General features: G+C 39.2%; 2 protein-coding genes across 3 annotated transcripts; one reads left to right on the forward strand and one right to left on the reverse strand.

The window, feature by feature from the left end:
• Positions 1–502: 502 nt before the first annotated feature.
• Positions 503–7,946, reverse strand: LOC124872774 (microfibril-associated glycoprotein 4-like). 2 transcript variants are annotated; one of them, XM_047373103.1, is made up of 8 exons: positions 7,803–7,946; positions 4,954–5,044; positions 3,093–3,250; positions 2,730–2,885; positions 1,789–1,827; positions 1,550–1,646; positions 1,282–1,449; positions 503–942 (listed from the first exon to the last, which is right to left on the reverse strand). In XM_047373103.1, the coding sequence occupies exons 3-8, from the start codon at positions 3,096–3,098 to the stop codon at positions 692–694; spliced, it is 717 nt and encodes a 238-aa protein (XP_047229059.1). In that variant the 5' UTR covers positions 3,099–3,250; positions 4,954–5,044; positions 7,803–7,946; the 3' UTR covers positions 503–691. The 2 variants fall into 2 exon arrangements, with proteins under 2 accessions (XP_047229059.1, XP_047229060.1); XM_047373104.1 differs by lacking the exons at positions 4,954–5,044; positions 7,803–7,946 and having other exon boundaries at positions 3,093–4,933.
• On the forward strand, positions 6,116–21,740 carry sapcd2 (suppressor APC domain containing 2). The gene is made up of 6 exons (XM_047373102.1): positions 6,116–7,156; positions 10,122–10,255; positions 17,142–17,288; positions 18,012–18,113; positions 19,020–19,139; positions 19,229–21,740. The coding sequence occupies exons 1-6, from the start codon at positions 6,385–6,387 to the stop codon at positions 19,355–19,357; spliced, it is 1,404 nt and encodes a 467-aa protein (XP_047229058.1). The 5' UTR covers positions 6,116–6,384; the 3' UTR covers positions 19,358–21,740.
• Positions 21,741–22,836: the final 1,096 nt, after the last annotated feature.

Here is a 22,836-nt window from a genome sequence, read left to right on the forward strand (position 1 = left end):
CCTGTATTTTGGTCAGTTTATCTAGATTGCTATTTGACAATCAACGTTATTAACGGTCATAGTTTTTCAGTATATGAAGCAAAATCCAAAATAAATAGTTGAATAGCAATGATGGAAATTAATCCTGTCGACTGAATTACCGAACATTACGAATTACAAATCTCAGACTCATATTAGTCATTTATTGAACACATTTTTACAAAATAAAAATTACTGGTACAAAGTAGAAAAGTGAAAGTTCTGTTCTTTTGCAATTCAGATTGTTGTGACTTCTTCGAGTACCTGGATGGTCTCCTGGAAGGGTTGCTGTTGGGAGATTATGTGGTGCTATTGGTGAACTTCTATTCTCATGTGGAGATACAAAAGTCGTGTGAGAAGAGACGTTTTCAGACGACGTTTCAAAATTAGTGTTGCGGTGTGATTTTCCAGCTGTGAGATTTCAAACATTTGTTTGAAAACTGATTTAAGTTTTTTTGCTATAAGAAAAACTAAACACAATGTATCAGATTGTTTCTCGTTTATTGTCAGAATGCAGCAGATAAATATTCATTTCAGAAATCAAAGTGAAAACAGGGTTAAAGTCTCAACCAACATCTGGATTCAGCTCCAGGAGGTGACAGGTGCAGATGGAGTTTGATTGCAGGAAACATCAACATTTGACGATCTAGATAGTGTTTGTCCTGCAGCTTTACTAAACAGGACGGATCATAAAGCTGATGGCCTTCAGAGAGTAGTTATGGCCCTTCCATTTGGACCACTCCACCCCAACAGCATTGATGGTATTATCAGCCCCCCAGCGATAAACCCCGTTTGGGTTTGTATGATGGCAGTTATTGTACCAGAACGCCCCCAGGAATAATCTAGCACAGTTGACTGAATGACTGTCCTGGTCTTTGTCGAAGGTGGAGAATTTTTGTCCGTTGTGATGACTCAGGGAGTCTCCTGCAGAAACAAGCATCAGAAAGGAATGTTTGAGAAGATTTCAGAGCAGAAAGAAGATAAATGATATCAGAGCACTAAAATACGAAACATCCCAGAGGTTAGGCATAGCTTAACATAACATTTAGTCTTACTTTGTGTTTCTTTCTTAAACTTGTTAAAACTGAGCAAATTGTACAGGACCAGAATGTTCCAGTAGGGTTTCAGAGCGCAGCATAGCAGCAGGCTGGTTTAGATCATATTTGTCCCTTTGTTAATGTAAATAATAAGATTCCCTCAAACATAATGCTTATCATTGCTTTAATTAAGTCATATAGCTGTGTTGCTCCCCCTGGTACCCACCTGCCCCTCCATCAGCGAATCCAGACACTCGCAGAGGATATCCCAATGACTCTGGACCAACACTGAACCAAAAGTAACGAGCATACACTTTACTTCCTGCAAAATCCTCCATGACGACCAGCAGCTCAGACTTTTTCCTCCAACTTAGGTGGTAGAGGTTTGTCAGACCTGAAAACAGAAACATTGAAAAACTTATCTCTCAGAGCCTCCTTTGACACGTCGGTTCGCTCTGATCTTCATGACAGTTGGGTTTAGCTTCATATCTCACCGAGCCAGTACTCTCCAGCCGCATTCCCAAAGCCTGTCTTGTAATAACTCCATGGCCTGTAGAAGTTTACTGAGCCATCCATCCTCCTCTGGAACACCTGGGGGATGGTGGAAACAGTTAAACAGCTGAACACAGCAGGAATTAGATATTTAACTGAGCGTAATTGCTGGTAGTAAAGCAGCTGGTAGCAGAGCCATCAGTCTGAGGATAAGCTGAAAGTAATGGGTTCAGATACTCACTGTCCATCTTCCTCCCAAAGAACTCATGTCACAGAACACCTGGCAAGACACAAACAGCAGGGTGATGTTGGTCAGACTTGCAGCTCAGATGAGTCTCCTGTTGTGTTTAGACAAACGGATGCTGTTTGTTCCCTGCTGACCTTTATCAGGCAGAAAGCGGAGGAGACAGCAGCCAGCATCCTGCCACTGGACTCTATTTTTCCCCAGCAATACCTTTACTGATTTTCCATATTTTATAAAAATGAAGTAAGGTGCATCAAACCAGATAGGTCTGTGAGGTCTAACTATGCCAGCAATTTTAACATGTGCTAACAGAAATAATTAGGAACAAAAAATTGTCCCTTTCACTGAAAAATTATACATACAGTTAATGTATTTGTGTCTTACTTTGATTATTTTCATTATACCTTAAGATAACAGTTAATTCTACAGAATAGAACAAATATTTGATTCAATCAGGTGCAGGAAGGAATGATCCTATATCATTATCATCAAGAAAATGTGCCCAGATTTTCTATAAAAGGGTCTTTTTACCCTGATGTACAGAAAAAACCCTTTATTTGGTCAAGTGAAAGATAATCCTATAGATGAGCTCAGATCTTTTTCTGCTTTTCATGAGATTGATCAGCTGACAGATATTTGAAGCACCCCTAATTTTCCCCAAGTAAAAGAGAATTAGTAGATTTTTGTCCCTAAAATGAAAAGGTTAAGATCAAGAAATCTCTTTAAAGCAAACATGATCTCTAAAGCTTGTGTAATCTCCTAAAGTTGTCTAATTTAAAAAAGTTCCAAGATGCAGTGAAATATTTCCCCTTTTCTTTTCAATGTGTGGAGGGGTAGCATGCATCTTGTTGACATTTTCAGAAATCACATTCAGGGAATAATGATGGACTTCTCTTTTGTTTAGATCTTGTCCAATATTCCAGCAGATGTGAGCATACCTGGACAGCAGACGTGGCTCCGATGGGATAGATAGTGTAAACTCCACTGGGTTGCTGGGGATTCTGCCTAAAGATGTCACTGCAGTCCAGAGGGAGGGCAAGAGCCACACCGCTGTTCAACAGAGAAACCAGGAGGAGGAACAGAGTGGACAGGAGCTGCAGCAGAGGAACAGGTTACATCTCAGTTTCATAGTTTTTAACTGAACATTTCTTTCTGAAATCCAGAGAATGAAGCTGGAAGTAAAGTAGAGAAAATTCTGGAAAGAGAACGGTATTTACACAGAACATTTCAGAAAAGCTTATTAAAGCTGTGAGGATCCAAAACTACTGCTGAACATTTAGAGTTCAAAGTCGTGTCCTTACCTTCATGGTGAGAGTTCGGCTGCAGGGATGGAAACTGTGTTGTTTGTCAGCTGGCGATCTTCAGAGTTCTTCTGTAGGGATCTTCTCACAGCCTGATGCTTTTATAACCAACACCGTGAGATGCTGCAGCTGCAGTATCGCCTCGATAACACTTTTTACTGCATGAGTAGAAATGTTTGTCCTTTGTTGTGAATGCAATCCAACCACATGAACACAGACAGTTTGTACTAAAGGGCCCTTTGTGGTGGATGAAGAATACACACCCAAAGATTATCTTATCGGAGGAAAAGACGAGCTGACAACAGAGAGATTAAAGCTGTGTGTCAGTTGAATATTAGCTGACTGTTAACTGCTGAACAACCATTTGCATTCATTTGTTGATTAGTAAACAGGTGAGCTCAAAGAAAAATTAATTTCTTTGCAGAAATTTGGAACAAGTTCAAAGCATAAAATGCTGCAGCTAATGTTTCTGTGACAGAACGAATAGTTTGATAATCGTATTACCCATCAGCCACCAGAGTTAAATGAGTTTTGGGAAAAAAGTTAAAAAAAACAGCCTTTCTTGTCTTCTGAAAACAATGTAAAGGGTACTGCACCTTCTTTGTTTGATTTTAAATAATTCACATTAATTCACATTAGTTTTTAGTTGAAGATCCAAATAAAATAATGCATATCTTACTTGTGACTGTGTATAAATATAAATATAGATGGTAAACTGTGTAACCAATCAATTATTTATATAGGTACAATTATAGTGTATAGATAATTATTACATGGAAGATACATTTTATATTTACGTATTCATAATGTAGCAGTTATTTAGATAGTCTAGACTATATACCCATGACGGGTATACTGGATGAGGGGGAGATTTTGTTGTGTTACTTTGTATATAAATTAATAGCATTGACTGATAAGGTTATTTATCACATTAATATGTTCATTATAATTTGTGTTAATATTATTATTATTTTGTTTTTTTTGTTAACTATTGTTGTTTATATGTTCAAAAGAAAGATTTCATTTAACTATTGATTCATTTATTCAAAACCCTGCCTTTAGGCAGACAATGAGTACAACACGTCTGATTTTATGAAATTCCTTAAATGACTAAAATTCAACTATTTCTGGCCTGGGCTAAGCACCCAATTTTTTAGGAGCCTAAAAACATCTCTTGTATTAACCAGTACAATCAAGTGTAATAGATAAAATGACTAATTGTTCCCCTCAACTCCCCTCAGCACTTTTTTTCCAAACCTAACTTTTCCCGTTATTTAAATACTGTTGCAACATAAAACTGCACCCCCATAATGTGCACTGTGGTTTGAAAAGCTTTTCACTTTTTGACACAGCACAGGGATCCCAGGTATTGCTGGTTGAAGAACGTTTGCATTGCTGAGAAAGCTGCAGCCCATATATCGGAAAGTGTTGAAATTCAGTTCTTGAGATGTTACTAAAATCAGCTTAATAATGTGGAAAACCAGAAGAAATTGTGAATCAGTGTGCTTAGTGATAAGATTATTTACCATGAGCAACACAAGATGCATAACAATGTATTTTATGCAATCACACACTCAAAGACTATAATTTCTGACAGAGAGGTTACACATCATTACTGCAGATATCAATGTGTAAGGTGGCCATATTTGATTTTTAGATCAGGGCTGGTGAGAAACCTCCTATTTTCCAAGTAAGGTTTTAGAAAGTGTTCAGGTTGATTTTTCTAACTCGGAACTTCCAAGTATAAATGGAATGCAAAATTAAATATCCATCCGTCCGTCCGTCCATCCTGGAGCTTGTGCCTATCCAACATTAAACAATGTTTTTTTTTATTTCTAGACATATCATCAAGACCACTCACTTCATGTTTCATGTCCCTAAGTCAGGTCCTGATCCGTCCTTTGGGAAACTCTGGTGTACACAACCAACCTACTGTGGGTACAATGTGTTGCCTGCACAAACAGAGACAATAAAGTTTTTGGTATAATAGGTTAGAAAAGGTACAGTAGGAAGAGAGGTACACACTTCAAACAATTTTTTTTGTTGCAACTGGCACAATTTTCGACTAGCATAGGTGCAACTGCCTCTTTGAGTGTGGGAAAATGTTACCAATGTGAGGCTCTCCTCTACAAAGATATTGGCAAAAGTTTGCTTCTCATATTTTTCACCTCAGTCTATCCCTTTAACATCAGTCAGTCAGTCATTTTCTACCGCTTATTCCATAGTGGGTCGCGGGGGAGCTGGTGCCTATCTCCAGCAGTCTATGGGCGAGAGGCGGGGTACACCGTGGACAGGTCGCCAGTCCATCATACAGCTTATTTTCCTTTCATGGCTGTGCAAGGTGAAATTAGATTATTGTAAACTGTGTCCTAAAAATTATCATATTGACTGACACTGTGCAATGCAAGATTCTCGTACAATATAGAGAATACATACAGGGTGTAGTTAGAACTAGAATGTGCTCTATAATATTTTTTTAATACAGAAGCAAAGGAAATATTTAAAAAATAGTATTTTAATGTGTGTATTTTTATAGCCATTAAAACAGCAAAAACTGTCTAATAATAAGTAACAATACAAGGGTTAAGATCTTAATGTTAGATTTTCAGAGCAACATAGGGGTGTTGGATTATTCTATTTCAAATTATCATTGCATTATAATAAACTGTATGTCCTTCATTGTGATTATTTTAGCAATGTACAAATGTTTTGATGAAATTCTTTGTAACACCTGATGGCCTCCAACATTATGAATATTACAAGTCAGTTGAATAAAACTTTGGATGTAAATAATCTGGCTAAAGTAAAAGGTTTTTTCCCAATCTGGTGGGTGTGTGAAGGGCTTTTTACTAGGCAGCTCTTTTTAATGAAAGGGAGGCCTATGATAACACTCAAGCTTTATGAATAACGTCTCTGCAGAATTTAATAACAAAAGCACAACTCAAACTTAAACCCACTTCTGATCGCAACCAATCAGCGTTGAGCTCGCGCACACCGCGGCCAATGGCTGATGCCGGAACGCAGGAGAAGATTAGTTTGAAGGGCGGTCCCGGGGAGAGAAAGGAAAGTATAGATAGAGCTGCCGCAGAGTTTCAGTAACGAGCGTCTTGCAGAAATCTGCAAGCTACCGAATTTGTTTTTGGGTTAAATGACTTTATAAAGACACGGTTTCTGTTACTTCTTATTTAGAGGTGCCGTTTATTTTGTCAGTTGCTCTTATAAAGTGAGCCAGCGCGTTTAAGTTGGTGCGTTTCTTTTGAATGATTATCCTGTGCATGTTATCAATACGTTCATGGCTTTGATTGCGACTGACCAGAACGGAACCGCGGTGATTTACGGGAGAGTTGGGTCAAGAAAAGAGGTGATTCAAGTCCCCGTGGACGGCTTTAAAACGAACAAAATGCAACCCAGGGAGACGGAATATAGCACAGATGGGTTACCAAAAGCCTTTCTGCACAGCTTGAGGACTCTGTTTGACATTTTGGACGACGAGAGACGGGGGTATGTCCACATATCGGAGATAGAGAGCCGTTGGCGGGGCGCAGAAACCAGGGAGTTGCCCGGCGGCGTGCTCAGCTCCCTCCGGAGAGTCACCCCTCCTCATGGCTGCCTCACGTTTGAGCGGTTCGTGGCCGGGCTGCGGTACTCCATGCTGAACCCGGAGAATAGCTCCCACTTCAAGTCCCAGGCAGCTGTGCACCCGCAGCAAGGTCCGAGGCATCCCCAGAAATCCGCTCCGCCGTCCACATGCAATGTCGGACCTCGGGTGGAGAACAGAGTCCGTCCGCTGGGCAACGTGACAAACACCCAGCAGCACCGGGCGTCCTCCCTGCAGAGCCGGGTCCACCCGGAGGAAGGGGCAGGGTTTTCCGCTTGTGGACAAGCACGGTACGGCGCAGGCTTCCAGAGGTCCGGGCGGAGTTTGGAACGGATTCCCGTCGCTCCGGAGGATGGGTGTTACCCCGCCGACCCGGGCCATGCTACCAAACCAACCCAGCCGCAGCAGAGCAGAATCAGGAACATCGAGTCGCTTGCGTTGGAATCTCCGCAGCTTCATGAAGCATGTAAGTGGCTGCAAATAATGTTTGTGCGTGGGATAATGATTGATCTTCACAATCGCTATTCTCATAATCCACTTTTTACGTTTTTCAAATTTTGTTAAATTGTAATTTATCATTAAAATCATTTTGCTCATCTGGTCTGTCCTTTCACGTTAAAAAGAAAGAAAAAATAAAAACTACTTTGTGTTTACGACATGAAACGATGAGAAATAGTTATAAATGTTATAAATGAATGTAAAGACAATTCATCCCATTACCAAATCATATGCCAGTTTTGCACCAACACGTCATTTCATCTCTTCCATTTCGCACCGAAAAACAAACCATGTTGTACCAAAATCATAGCAAATCAGTTTGTTTTGCCTAATAGTAAAGTCGGTATAAGTCATACATGTGGAGCTATATGGTGGTTAAAATAGCAACAAGGATCTGAATTCATAAAAGCTCTGTAAGAGAGACTTGGTTTGTGCTGTGTCAGAACACACCTCTTGGGTTTCAACATAAACAGGGCTTGGCCAAAGGCCTCTGCTCCAATCACGAGTCCCTGGTTAAATAACTATTGTGGTTAACTGCAGGCAAGGTCAGAGGTCATGTCAGGAACTGCAGCGATTCAGAGTTTTCTTTCAGGAGTTTTCAGCCTGACCCTTACCCAGCTTTTCCCCGGCATATAGATGTAGGTCAAAGAACCGAAGAAATTCCCATATCTCCTGCTTAATCCTTATCTTATTTTGGTGTTGCAGCGCCTTCACAAAAACCCTTCCAATTCACTAACTAGTGTCTGTCAGAGCTTGTCTCATCTTTACACACTCAGGCCTGTGCAGAGCTCTAGAAATAGTCTCTTAGTCCATCCCCCAGGGCTTTTACTGCCTAAACGCCTCTTACTAGGCAGAGTGTTCGTTTTCATTGAGAGAAAGATGGATAGATATGGTGAGACTGAAAATTTGGTTACGCATCTGAACTACAATTTATTTTAATTGATTATAAAATCTAGGAATATACATATATTATAGGCATTTTTAAAAGCATGTTTTACAATGAGGAAGAATCATCGTACTTAGCTAATTGTAAACTAGCAAGAAATGTAGGTTTTGAATCACATTTCATTCCAAGAGAGTCTCATTTGCCATGTAAAGCATCTTGAGATTGATATTATTCTGGACATGCAACAATCATGCTTTTTCTGGTTGCTGCAGGTATCTGCCATTGCTTGAGGCGCTTATAGACCGAAACTGTTGTGAATTGTTAGTTTTTAGGTGTTTGACCTGCTGATCACTGATCACAGCCAATCAAGGAAAAATAAGCTTATTCCAATTTCTGGACGTTTGGTTGGAGCATATCTGTATAATCCCATTTTTAATCTATTGCAGACAGGTCGGCTTTATCTGATCTAATTTTATCAGTTTTGGCCCTATCACTTCTGAAAGGAATCTGTTGTGCTCGGGTGACACAAAGCACTTTCTTGATGCGGTAAGCCGTTGTTTGTATTTTGAGTAAGGCTTCTGAGATGATGTTAAGGGAAATGCTCAGACTGTAAGCATGTTAACATCACAGGATCCCTCTCTGAACCGAGCGTGTCCTGACCTGAACCAGGCTTTATTGCCCCTCATCAATGCCCCAGCTCTCTAATGTTTGCTGCAGTTGAACATGAGCAAAATGTTGCAAATAAATCTCTTAACATACGTTGGATTTTGGCGCTTGTTCCAATATGTATGGTTAAATTACAGAACGAGCATCATAGGCACCAATGATTGGGATATAATCTCTCATGTGCGACCAAAGCCTGATGGTTTAGTCCAGATTACTGCAAACAGAGCAGAGCTCAGTGATTTGCTGCTGCAGTGAAATCCTCCACAAATTCCTAACACTCACCTCCCCTCTTATCATGTTTTAGTGTGAAAAAACACTGCTGCTCCTCATCGCAATCTCTGAATCTGAGAGTAATAATATGCCTCTTTAGATACCACAGGAGAACATCTGGTTGGGTTAGAAAACTTAACTTAAGTTAACTTGATTGGAGAAGAAGAAGGTTCTGGTAGTGGTCTATCCCACCTGCAGTTCTGATCTGTCCTTGATGGAGAATGTTATACCAGAAGAGTCCTGTTGTAAGGACTGTAGTTCAGCTGCAGATAATTCAGATGTGTGTGTCATCTTCACTAAGCTTATCTTAGTGAAGCAATCAAACCAGGAAAAAGGAAATATTTGCTGAACTGTTTTTATGCACTACCAAACACATGATATAGTAAAAGGCTCCCCCTGAAGTTGATAGCAGCCACACTCAGAGGTTATAGCGCCCTCCTGTGGCAAATTAAGACCACTAATCAGTCAAAACAAATTTTTTGTTTGATTATGTGGGATCAAACAAGTAGAACATAGGCAAGAAGCATATGGATGTTTCTCCAGTGCACATAAGTAAACATGTTTTGGAGCTTAACACATTCCTCTAAATGCTTTGTGATTCTAATTGGGGCTGCATGATATGAGGAAGTAATGTGTTTGCGATATTATTTCATTTGCAGTAAATCCACATTTTCCACCCTTCTTTCTATCATTACCAGACTCCCAACATTCCCTGTGATCTTTAGTGTCTTGGTCACTCATCAGTGTGAGGTGTGGCCATCTATTAACACGAGAATCCATCCAACAGGCATAAACTATTACAGAATATAATGGTCCTTTGTGGCATATTGTGGAGTCCTAATTCTAGTTATATTTGTCATTTATGTGTTACAGTGGTGTTACCCCTTTGTTAATCTCTTTACAAGGTTATTCAATCTCCAGATACCCACTTTTTTCAAACAAATGTAAAAATATTTTAGATTTGATCAAATATTGATTATGCAATTAATAAAAATAATAATGCAACCCTTTTTAAAAAAAGGAATGTCACCACATTTACATTCTTCTAGTAGTGATAGCCTTCCAGACTGCCATGTTTCGATAAAAACAGTTTTCTTCTCGTTGTGTCTAGGTGTGATGAAATCAGGTTTGCCAAGATCGCAGAGTGAATCAGCTACAGGATTAACTGGTGGTTCCAGGCGACATGGGCGGAGTCGGGAAGAGCATAGGAGGCATACCATCTCCAATGGAGTGGATTATGGAATGGTTAGTGCACAAGCCCACACCCCCATTTACATAAACCTTTGCTGTTAAGTCATTGTTTTGACGTTTATTGATAGTGGGAGTCTAACTCGGCTACAAAGTCAGAGCCATTTACCCCAACTAGAGGCTTTTAAAGTTTTGGTCCCCATTAAGTGTTCTGCTCTTTGTACACCTATAGGGTTTTGACCTGACAGATGTTAACATGGATTCTCCATACTGTAAAATTACATACTAAAAATAAAGTTTCCAAAGTTTTTAAAAATACACTAGTGAAAAAAGGCATGGTTTGTCTTAAATGCAGCATAACTTCAATAACTGAAAGCAGGTCTGTGAGAAATGCAACTTTTGTTTAAAGTGGATTTTGTGTTTGCCTGTGAGGAAATATGTTCTAATAGAATCACAGCATCATTTAGGCATCCTATCTTTAGAGATCGAACAAGCTAATATCATCTGGAATAAGGTACCTAATAACCTTAACAGTGTAAACCAAATTAAAGGGTAAAGAAAATTAAGAGGTTTTTAATATATCTAATCAATCAAAACCATTTTTGCCTCAATGCTAGAATGAATTAGAATGATGGGTTTGCTGCAGGTTCCTTTTTACAGGTAATAGTTTTGAATAGAAAAATTAAGGAATGCCAATGGGCTTACTCTATCTGATTTATAAAATACTCAAAAAAGTGCATCAAAGTACATTATGTTGGTTGATGCATGTATGGATCAAAAACAGTGGAACCTTTCCGTTTTAATTAATTTAATGAATTGAAGGGAATACATTTTCAGTACAGGACCTACTGATGGTCGATCAGAGCCGATTAAGGGACAATTCTGATTCACCAAAGTTGAAGACCAGAGAATATTCAACACTTTTGATATGTTCTAGAAAAAAATGGGAAATACCCATCTAGTTCATACTAATTCTAAGCAAAATTACAAAATTGCTTTTTGTCTCGAATTTCTTCCTTTTCTGCTGCCTTCTTTAGTCTTAAACAACAATCAATTAATTATCATTGTCTCTTGGGCTATTGATTGAGTAAAATCTTATAAATGTATGTATTAGAAATAGATTTTCTTTGTACAATTCTATATTAGCCAGTGTAGAAACAAATACATTGTCTTTAGTAATGTGCTGTTATTGTCTTTGTGCTTGTTGTGGAAAGCTCTCCTAATATTCAGCTAAACCACTAATACATCTAAATTAGTGACATCCCAGGACTGAAGAATGTCTGAGGTTTTAGGTGAGGAGCTTTGTTAGTTTTTTAATTGTGAGAACTGTTTTTTTTTTTTTTTTTTATGTTGTTGGCAAAGCCTGTCTCAGAGAACGAAGCCTGTGGTGAAACTGGAGGCTAACAATATGTTATTTTTGTAGACAAGAAGAAGACATATATATATATATATACACACATGAAGAGAAGTTTAGCACTTCCTATTGGTCCATGGATTCTCCTCCCATCTCTCTATCTACTGCCTGTCCCCTCACTCTGCCCCTCCCACCATCCAGCTGAGCTCAGGCCTCCTCTCTCTTTTCACTCTCCCCTTTGCTTCATCATTTCTCACTCTTTCCTGCTCACCTTCTCTTCCTCTTTCTTTCTGTGTTTGTGTCACTGTCTCCGTCTTTTCTCCCCTTGGCCTCTTGTCTCTAGATAGAGGCTGACTGATCGACTCCCCCCTTCTTCTCCCTCCACCCCTGCTCCTTCTCCACCTCCTCCCTTCCCTCCATCCCTCCCACCCAGGCCGTCTTGGCCCATCGCTGCCCTGATGGTAGTGAGCCGGGTCAGGCCAGGAGGCCTAATAGAAGTAGAGGACTCGCTCGGCCCGCACGGCCCAGCCTGGACGGCTGTGTGGGCTGCCTACACAACTGTCTTCATCCCCCTCAGCAATAGCCTTTACAGCAGCAAGGCTCTGCAGTTTTTCCTCTGGGTGAGTAAGTTGGGGGTGGCGGTAGAAGATTTATGGATCCTAAGGTTGTTTTTGAGGTAGTGTCGTGAACCTTACTTTTGAGGGTGTGTTGTGACAATAGATGAAGTAACAGGTTGGGATTGCTGTCATGTAGTTAAATATTGTATTTCTTGGACAGGATTCATCTGCCGTTGCTCTGGAAACGAAGGGAAATGTTGATTGGCTCAAAGCAGTGCTGTGGAGCTCGCGCTACATTTGAAACAATCAATATTTCATGACATTTATTTTAAAAAAGTACTGACTTATTTACTGAAATTATAACTTTTTGCTTTGTTTAATTATATATCTTTTAGGCGAGTTTTGTACAGGAACTTGTTGCATGGCAACTCCTGAGTCTGTTTTGTTCTTTGTACAGTTCAGCTATACAGCTGCTGTGTTTCTCTTTGGAGTCTTAGCTAAACAGATTATGCTGTGGGGTGGCATGTTATTCTGTGTGCTATGTTGAGTGTCCTTGTGTTCGCTCAATCACTTGGATAAGACAATAGACACCTACAGTTCTAGAAAACCTTTCATCCCTTTCCACAGCTTAGTCTTTTGGGTTTTCCTGTTTGTGCAGATCTATGCAGCCTGACTTTGGGTCGTATTTCACCCCACCACCCCCCGGGCTGTTTGGCAAAGAGCTAGGAAATGTCACATGGTTTTAGTTGCATCCAATGCCATTTTTGCAGCATGTTTTTTTCTTAAATGACCAATTGTTAGTGGAATGTAGTGAGCAGCTCTGAGAGGACAGAAAGTTGACACACCAGGTGGCCGAATGCCAGCAGTGAGGCCTGGACTGTGGCAGCGAGCCGCATGGACAGCCTGGTCAGCACAACTCAATGCAGCCTTGGTGTGCTGCAAACACGCACAAAAGCATGCATTTTCCCCTCACACACATCTCTCCCTCGTTCTCTTTAACAAGCACACACTGGGCTGGCCATAGTTGAAGTGGATTCACCGTTTCCCCGTTTTCTAAGGTTGCTGTGGGGTTGCCATGGCACTGGACTCATTTTCCTTTTTAAACATTGTCCAGGATGGGAGAGAGTTCGGCACAATTGGTGTGGCGCCATTGTTTCGCCCAGCACAAAAGAGCATGCTGCAGATGCCTGGGTGAAAAGATGGGAGTTTGTCCGCCGTGCAAACTGCTGGCGGACTAAAAACTATGATTACATTTATTCTTGGCAGGAGTTTGAAAATTCTCTTGAGTGTTGCATGGGAAACCCCAGACAGTTTACTTTTTTCTTTTAATGCTCCCCTGTTGAAACACAGTTGGAAATGGACAAAGGAAGATGCATAACCATTTTTATCTCACTGTCAGACATTAATCCAGTTTTTCTTACTTGCCTCAAAGGCAAAAGTTTATATATGTGAAGATTTCTCTGCCTTAAATAATTTGGCAAATCCCAGATGTTGATTTTTAGGTTGGTAAACTTCTCACAGGGTAAATCACAACATTTTAGTTGAATTTGAGGCTCACCTTTGGTGTGTTTTTAGGCACGCCTAAAGCAAACTGCTTTCTTCTGTGACAACATGGAAAATAAAAATAAATCTGCCAAGATATCAGGGAGAAAATTGTGGTCCTTCAAAAGTCTGGTTCCAGATGCCTGAAGGTGACATGTTCAACAGTTATATGCAAGTAAAAACACAAAGGAATGTCCAGCCATCACAGCGTTCAGGAAAGACACGGGTACTGAAACGTTCCCAAGGATGGTCCCAGGATAAATGCGTTTTAGTGGGAAATGTTCATACGACCAGAACAAAAGCCAAGCTCCTTGTGAAAATGCTGACTGAAAGTGAAGAGAGTGCCATTATCTACAGCGAAACGACATGGGCTGAAAGACCACTCAGTGAGGAAGAAGCCATTATCCCAAAAGCATCATAAATGCACTTATGGACAAAAGTCTAATTTTTTAAGACATGTCCTGTTGTCTGAAAGCAAAATTTATGCGTTTGGCTGTAAGATGATTGTTGCACTTTAAGGAAAAGGAGGAAGCTTGAAAGCCTGAAGACGCTACCCCCACTGTGAAGTACCAATAATGTGTGGGTCTTTTTCTGCAGGAGGGACTGGTACACTTCACAATATAGATGGTATCATGAGGAAAGAAAATAATGTTGAAATATTGGATAAACATCTCAGCGCTTGAGCGAAATAAATTAAATGTTGGACACGAATGGGTCTTGGACTAATGGACAATGACCCTAAGCATACAGCCAAATTAGCTGGCTTAAGGATAACAAAGTCAACGTTTTACAGTGGGCATCACAAGTTCTCATCTCAGTCCCATTGAAAATGTGTGGGCAGAGCAGAAAAGCCAGGCGACCTACAAACCTATGGGGTAAGAACACTGTCAAAAACAATGTGTATGTAAAGAAGGAAATGTGTGCATATTAGTCAATAGTTGTGCATAAGTAAAATCCAAAAGAGCTATTGTATATTTTCTCTATAAGAATACAAAATAAAATGTTACAGCTTCAAGAAATTACAAAAACAAAGTTCAAGTTTACAGTTGCGGTTGTTTATTCTTTATAAATACAATAGGCTATAACAGTTTGTGAATACGATTTCTTTTCTTTGAGAATACGAATTTACAACAGCGACTTGGTGTCACGTGATCTCAGGCTGGTTAGTGGAGCATAATTAGTCAATTCCTGTCCTCACCGCCAGTAAACATAGTGGGAGATAATTCAGTCTAAAAGAAATATTAGGAACAGAGGGGAGATAGGGGGGGAATCAAGAGTATTATAAATAAAGCATTGATCTTATTTTTATGAAATACAAAACTAAAACATAGAATATAGTGGGTGGAGTTATACGACGATGCAGGTGGCAGTATGCACCTCAAAATTTGTTGCGAACCACCAGCAGAAGAAGAAGATGCAGCAGCACTAGCGCCAAGATTACGTACCAAGAGCATATATTAATGACATTAAGACATATATAAACTTTCTAACATTACCTGGCTTTGTACCGTAGTTTCTTGGTCCGTTCTTTACCGTACCGTAGTTTCTTGTTCCCCCCCACCATCTCCCCTCTGTTCCTAATATTCCTTTTAGACTGAATTACCTCCCATTCCGGCACTACGTTTACTGGCGGTGAGGAGTGTGACAGCGCATGCGCAACGCGAACCGACTAACTATACTCCTCTAACCAGCCTGAGATCACGTGACACCAAGTCGCTGATGTAAATTCGTATTCTCAAAGAAAAGAAATCGTATTCACAAACTGTTATAGCATATTGTATTCATAAAGAATAAACCACAACTGTAAACTTGAAATTTGTTTTTGTAATTTCTTGAAGCTGTAACATTTTATTTTGTATTCTTATAGAGAAAATATACAATACCTCTTTTGAATTTTACTTATGCACAACTATTGACTAATATGCACACATTTCCATCTTTACATACACATTGTTTTTGACAGCGTTCTTACCCCATACAGGCGACCTACAAACCTGACTCAGTCACAACAGTAAAGTCTGGAGGAATGGGGGCTTGGCGTAGTGGTAGAGCACGCAACCCATATACAGAGGCCTCAGTCCTCAACGCATCCGTCCAGGGTTCGAGTCCCGACTCCAGAGACCTATGCTGCATGTCTTCCCTCTCTCTCCACCACACTTCCTGTCTGCTTACTTAGAAGAAACAACAAAAATACAGACCACCAGTGCCACACAAAAAGGTCTGGAGGAATGGGCTAGTTATGCGACGTTCCCGAATGAATCGATTTTTTTGAACGGCTCTTTACCTGGAACGATGGGACTCGAGTCTTAGATGGTGAAGCCGTTTATTTTTTTTTACAAGTTTATTGCTTGCTTATAATGATACTATTGGAATTTAATAAAATTTTTAATTATATTACTTAGGTGATTAAATATGAAAACCTATGGGGTGTGTTGGTACGAGCATACACATACATACGTGCATGCTCATTGCTCAATGTTTGTTTTCGTCACTTGTCATGGCGGTGCTGGTTGCGACACCGATGCATGCAGTGGGAGAGAGGAGGAGGATGGTCCTCCTTGCTCGAGGATGAAACAATGAGTGGCGCAACAAAACTTTATTTGGTTAATGTTTACCGTTAAGTTTTATTTGCCATTAGTGCTTTGCCTCAGTAGCTATATTTAATGGTGCAGGAGGTGATTTTTGTTTCTGCCGAAGCAACTCAGGTTCACTTTTTTTTTCTTCCATTTTGCTACATTTTGCTGTCTTTATTTTGCTTCTATATTGCATATAGCAATAAAATGCACACAGAACTACATGTGTATTTGATATTTATGTTTTGATATTTTATACTTAATTTTATGAAAAGAAATACATAAAAGTTTTTTTGACATGAACATACTGTGGTTCTGTTTTGCATCTTTTAAAAAAAAAAAAAATCTTACATATTACAGATGATTCAGCTTTTGTTGTAAATTTTACCCACACATGCCAGGTTTCCTAAAATCTATATATTTAACACTATATTAGGGTAAAATGACTTGTTCTTTGAAATATGTACATTTTACAGAAATGGATAATTTCAACGGCTCTTTTGAACAGCTCTTTGTAGTGAACGGATACTGGTTTGGGTTGATTCGGTTCCCTTCAAAGAGCCATAGTCACATCACTAGAATGGGTCAGAATTCCAGCAAACTATTGTCGGAAGCATATTTAAGGATACCCAAAATGTTTGATCCAAGTTGTTTAGTTTAAATTGTTATTCTACGCAATACTAACAACATGTATGGGAGCGTCTTTATTATTTTGGCATTCATCGAATAGAAATAATGTTGCTAATGCATCTAAAGCAAGAAAAGTTAGGTCTGATTTTCTGTCACACAGCGAGATAAAGTGTATGTACAATTCAAATTTCAACTGTAAGTACGAGGTTCAAGCAACTTCCAACTTCCCTGTGATTCCTTCTCACTGTCCTACAGCACCTCATTGTTTTATTCTTCATCTCACACAGCTGAAGCAAATGAAGGAGCTGGAGCAGGAAAAGGATTCGCTGCTGTCAGGCCTGGAAGTTGTAGAACGTGCCCGAGAGTGGTACCAGGGCCAGATCCACAATGTCACAGAGAGACAACGACAAGTTGGACAAAGCTCTCACTGCGCGGTAGGTTCATATGTAACTCTCGACCAGGAAAAAAAAATGGGCCGGTCAAACAGTAGATGTGCACTGTGAAATTAGATGGTGAGCAGAAACAGCATATGTGCCACAAATAAATCTTTACTAGTTCATCATTTCTTTATCTTTAAAATAGTGTACCTCTGGCATAGTAAAACACCCTTGTGTTTTATTTTGCACATTTTAACAGTCTGTTTGATGTGAAAGCCTTACGCATCCGTCTCTGAGGTTCCCTCTGAATAAAGTAGACTTTTCCATGTTGTTTCACACCAAAATGATCATAATAATAATTAGGAACATAATCGCATAATAATAAAAACGTAATAATAATCTCATGAGACCAAAGCCCACAGAGCCAGTTACAGCTCCATTAATGTATAGCAAATACCACATATTTATGTTGGTGATAGTAGGACAAAATTTGTTTTTTTCTGGGATAACTCCTAAACAACACATTTAGTACACAGTTAGGACTTAAAAATGTGTAAAACTTGGCGTCACCCTTAGCACAAGATTAGGCATCAGAAATTTGCAAATGAACGTCGAAACAAGCCTGATCAGTTTTCTTATTCTGTAGATTAAGGCGTTAAAAACGTTGTAAAAAAGTAATGACAGACATTGTCTCTTCTCATTATGTGTCTCCTACATGGTCTGTGGTAAATATTATTTGTGTTTTTCCATCAAACTCTTTGATTTGTTCTTTTATTACAGGAGTTCTTTGCAGATGCCAGTCCAAGCCGCATGAATGTTCTCATTCCCAAACTGCAAGAAGTCAATCGCTGTCTTAATGACCTGATTTCCTGCACTGGAATGGTAAGTATTAAATGCTTCAAGCAAGTTTTTCTTTTGTTACAGGGTGAAATCATATCTATTCCTGTATAAACTTAGCATTTCTGGTAAATTTCTGTGTAGGTTAACAATATTTGTTCCTTTCTGACTACTAGAGAAACTGCAATGGTCCAGTTTGTTCACTGAAAGTACAATATTAAATCTTGTAACTGTATTTGAACAGGTGTTCATGCTTGCTGTATTTTAGTGAATTCACATAATAGAAACTTATGTTTTATAAAAGGATTTTCAGTGAGTTTTTTTGAGATGTTTAAAAAGTTTTATGTTGTATATCAGTTTAGATCCAAACCAACCTCTGCTGTCTGTGAAAAAGGCTCCAAATGTTCCTGATCTCAGAGACTAAATATTTGATATTTATTTAAGTCTCTTTTCATGATTGGTTTCATGTGGTTCGAAATGGGCTGGATTTTTTCAGAGGAATATTTGAAATGCTTGCCTCCTCTTTATTTGTTACAAATCCAAGGAAACCTCCTTAAAATCTAGACGAGAAATTCATTAAGATACTTAAGTTGTTTTGTAGTTCTGGGACAAAAGGTGTTTCCAAAGGAGAAGAACACCCTCTTCACTCGGATCTAATTAGGATCTTTAGAGAAATTAAGAGTGTTCACCCCATTCTTTTTCTGTGTTGCCATCATCATATTTTACACATTCCAGCTGTTTTCTGTACAAAACAAAGCAAAGTTCAACTATGCTGTTACACATGCTTCGTAATCCATAAATGGTAGTAGCTTTCACTTTTTAAGACATGGCTTCTCTTTAAAAAGGCAGATTGTGATTAATTTATGTTTTATAGTTTTCAGATTTTTTAGGTTTTCTTGCTCTCAGTTATGTTAAAATTTGCCCTTCCCATTGCTTCCTGTTTGATTCCAGCCATCATTTCCCAGTGGTGGTGCTCAGACAGCAGCGGTCTCCACTAACTCCCAGCCTCCGGCCCCGGCTCCTCCACAAGCCATTCGGAGATTAAAGGACCAGAACAGACTTCTGACTCAGGTTCAACAAAGTCTGCTGCAGCTGTTATCTAACAAATCTTCACCCAAAGTCCTGCCTTCACTGATTGTCTCTTCCATCTGCCCTTTCAGGAGGTGACAGAGAAGAGTGAGCGGATTGCTCAGCTCGAGCAGGAGAAGTCGGCACTGATAAAGCAGCTTTTTGAAGCTCGAGCTCGCAGCACGCAGGACACCAGCACCATGGATTCCACCTTTATCTGATTAGCTTTATGCCACCAAAACAATCATCAGAGACGGTCCATCGCGTGGTTCGGTCAGCATATCTGTGCTGGTCTGAAGGAGAGCTGAGAGATTTGTGTTTACCTGACTGAACATTAATGGCAGTAATGCGCCTTTTTAGGTACAGCGCACAAAACATCCTCAACCACAATGTGAGACCAATCTACTAGAAATCAAAGCGAACACTAGCTGGTGTGAACACTCCAGACCTGGGTGGTCTGAGAGAAAACTCCTTTTTAAGCTATAAAACAGAGCACTCTTGAAACCAGACAAGTCTCATGATCCCAGTCACTCCATTTCTTCGAAGAGCTGCATCTGGAAGATCAACACTCCCTCTCCTTAAAGATTTGTTTGTGTTTCTGCTGCTTGGCTGCATAAGAACCAGAGCACAAACTTCAGTTTGAGCAAAGCTCCATTAAAAAGGCACAGAAGGTTGTTTGGACAGTGGGGATGTTGTTTTTGGGGGGGAGGTTCTGTTGGAATAAAATGCCATACTACAGCTAATGATATCAGCTGCACCCAGTTGCTGTGACCTATCAGTTACTCCTTTTTTAGTTTCACAATATACACACAATCGATATAGGAGAGAAATGTTCCTTCACTTTTAGTATTTCCTTCCTTTTGTTGTCAAATTATATTTTTATCTGGTCTTTGCAGTGCTTTTTTTTTTCCAAACACAAAAACTAACTAGTAAACAAAATATATATTTTATATTAGGATGTTACATGTCGAGACTTTTTTGTATTTTGAGTCCTCTTCACACATGAAGCGTCAGTTTAAAGAAAGTCATGGCAGCCCTTTTGAACGTTTGTGGCACCCCCCCCAAAGAAATGCACCTGTTGTAATCCGGAACGCTCCAAAATAACTCCTCGATGGAGCAAAGAGGAAACGGGCTGTGGAAAACTCATACTTTCCTGAATGATTGGGATTAATAAAACGATTAGTACTTCATAAATGCACAAAATCAGTAAGATGAGAAACATATAGAGCTGCACACTACAGCAGGACGCCATGAAGTTAAACAAGATTAGATTACATTAAGAAATTAATCAGGTGTGTTTAGCTCGCTGATATCAACTCTGATGACAAGTTCACCTCAAGGATGGATTAGTTGACCAATCAGATGCAAACTTAGAGAAACAGTTGCTGCTAGCTTACATGCACAGTCAGTAATGAGTGAAGGTTAGCCTTCCGATCTCTCTTAATAGATATTTTATTTGTGCATCAAAGAGATTGTTGTAAGGTCCACAAATATAGCGAAAGCAAGAACAATATATAAATTAATCCATATTATATCATAAATTATGTGGTTTCCATATCTGGTTATTACCATGTAATCTTACCTATAAAATTATTTTCTATATTAAACAAAATAATATTGTGAGCTTTGATAAAACTGTTTGCTCTGTCTCATGTAAGAAACTTTTATATGTTGTTGTTGACCTTCAGATAAATCGGACAATAATAATCTAGCCAGGGCGTAAACTCCTCGTGTTTTTAAATACTGGGATGGCATTTGTGCAGAAAACAGTTTGCTTTGACTAAATCTGCAGCCTGACCAGGCCATTCGAAATGACCTTGAAAAAGACAATTCTGTATGTTACATTTCACATCCAATGTGTCCTTCACTAGTTAATTATCTGGACATTTTCTCCCCTGGTGCCTCATGAGATTAGTAATACTTTATTGCCACTTCGTTTGAAGGGCAGCTATAAGCTGTTCCATATTACCTTTCTTGGAAAGGATAACTTTAGTAATAAACCTTCAGTGGTGTTGAGCATGTGTGGAAATGAGTCAAAGCCAGCCAACAAACCCTTGGCATGTTTAACACAAGAAGATTAGGAGAAATCTGGACGTTTGCACGTGGAAGAAAGCCGTGAGAATGAGTCTGATAGATGGTAAATATGTTGCAACTAGATTCTGATGTTATGTCAAAAATAAAAATAGTTTAAAAAAAATACTATTTTACCACTAAAAATCATCGGCATGTTATTACAGTGGAATTTCTTTGCTTGGCTCCACTGAGAGATTTAACTTTAAATTGTGGAGATTAAAAGTTAGCACAGATATGGAAACCAGTATTGTCTTTGTATGAATTCCCATTTTCCAGAATCTTCCTGGAAATGGATGCTTATAGATGTTTGAAAACACAAAACCATCAACAGGAGAATTTGGTTGATGGGTGGCGGTAGAGCGAAGGTAGTTTTTTTTTTATGGTACTGCTGGGATGTCTGCACCAATCTATTTGCCACTTGTTTAGAGTTTTTGCTGCTCAGCCTGTGATATGTGTGAATCTCTTTTCTTTCCACTGAGGGTACCAAACTCCAGAGGAGGTGATATAAAAATAAAATGCTTTCTAACGGCAGCTTTGGTTGTGTCTGTATGTGCAACACATTTTTGTTATTGGCTTCCTTCTGTTTTTCTGCCTCCACAATTTAAAGTCTGCAGCTTGTTGCTTTTTATACAGTAATGCATGAAAGGATCCACTCTAGCAAAACATAGAAACGGTACATTAAAAAAAAGCAAATTAGGAATGACCTGATTATGCATGTATTCTGTTAACTGTATACTCTCCATTTCATTTTCTTCTACAGAGGTTTCAGCACAGTCTCTAAAGCATGAAGTCACTTTTAGTGTTTTTCCAGTTGGGATAAATGTTAAAAGAAGAAAATTAAGAATGCAGAAATATGTTCCTTTACTCTTCTAGGTCTGGTTTTTAGAACATATTTATAAATTGCACAAAAATGTTGCATAATTTTCAAACTTGGGATTTAAAAATCACTAATTACAAATTTAGCTAAGACGTATTTTACCCTTAACAGATTTCTTCTGTTTTGTTAAACTTTAATTTTTCACATAATCAGGTTATAGTATCAGACGGGAAAAGGTAGTAAATTTAGTAACTGGTTGTGCAGGCTTAGTGGTAACAGCTGCCATCTAGCATTTACGATAAATGCAATTAGTCTTTCGCATCGATGTGTAAGAATTTTTGTCCGCTCCTCTTTGCGAAATTGTTTTAATTCAGCCACATTGGAGGGTTTTCGAGCATAAACAATGTTTTTAAGGTTTTGCCCCAGCATCTCCATCAGATTTATGTCCAGACTTTGACTAGGTCACACCTACTGCTTCCCATGGTTTTGCTGTTTTTGAGCCATTCAAAAGGAGGACTTACTGGTCAGGTTTGGATCATTGTCCTGCTGTATAACCCAAGTGTGCTTGAGCCTCCATCAATAACCGCAGGTCGTTCAGTACCTGAAGAGGCACAATGTCTCGAAACCAACACACTACCACCATTATTTTTGACTTTCAGAATTATGTTTTTTTCCTGAAATGCTTATTTTATTTTACACCAAATTTAACAGGACAGATAGATTCCAGAATTTTTCACTTTTGCCTCATTAGTCCACAGGATAATTTTCTCAGTAGTCAAATGTGAGACAGACCTGTTGTCTTCTTTTTGG

This window comes from Girardinichthys multiradiatus, chromosome 8 (assembly GCF_021462225.1).
Source record: "Girardinichthys multiradiatus isolate DD_20200921_A chromosome 8, DD_fGirMul_XY1, whole genome shotgun sequence".
NCBI lineage: Eukaryota > Metazoa > Chordata > Actinopteri > Cyprinodontiformes > Goodeidae > Girardinichthys > Girardinichthys multiradiatus.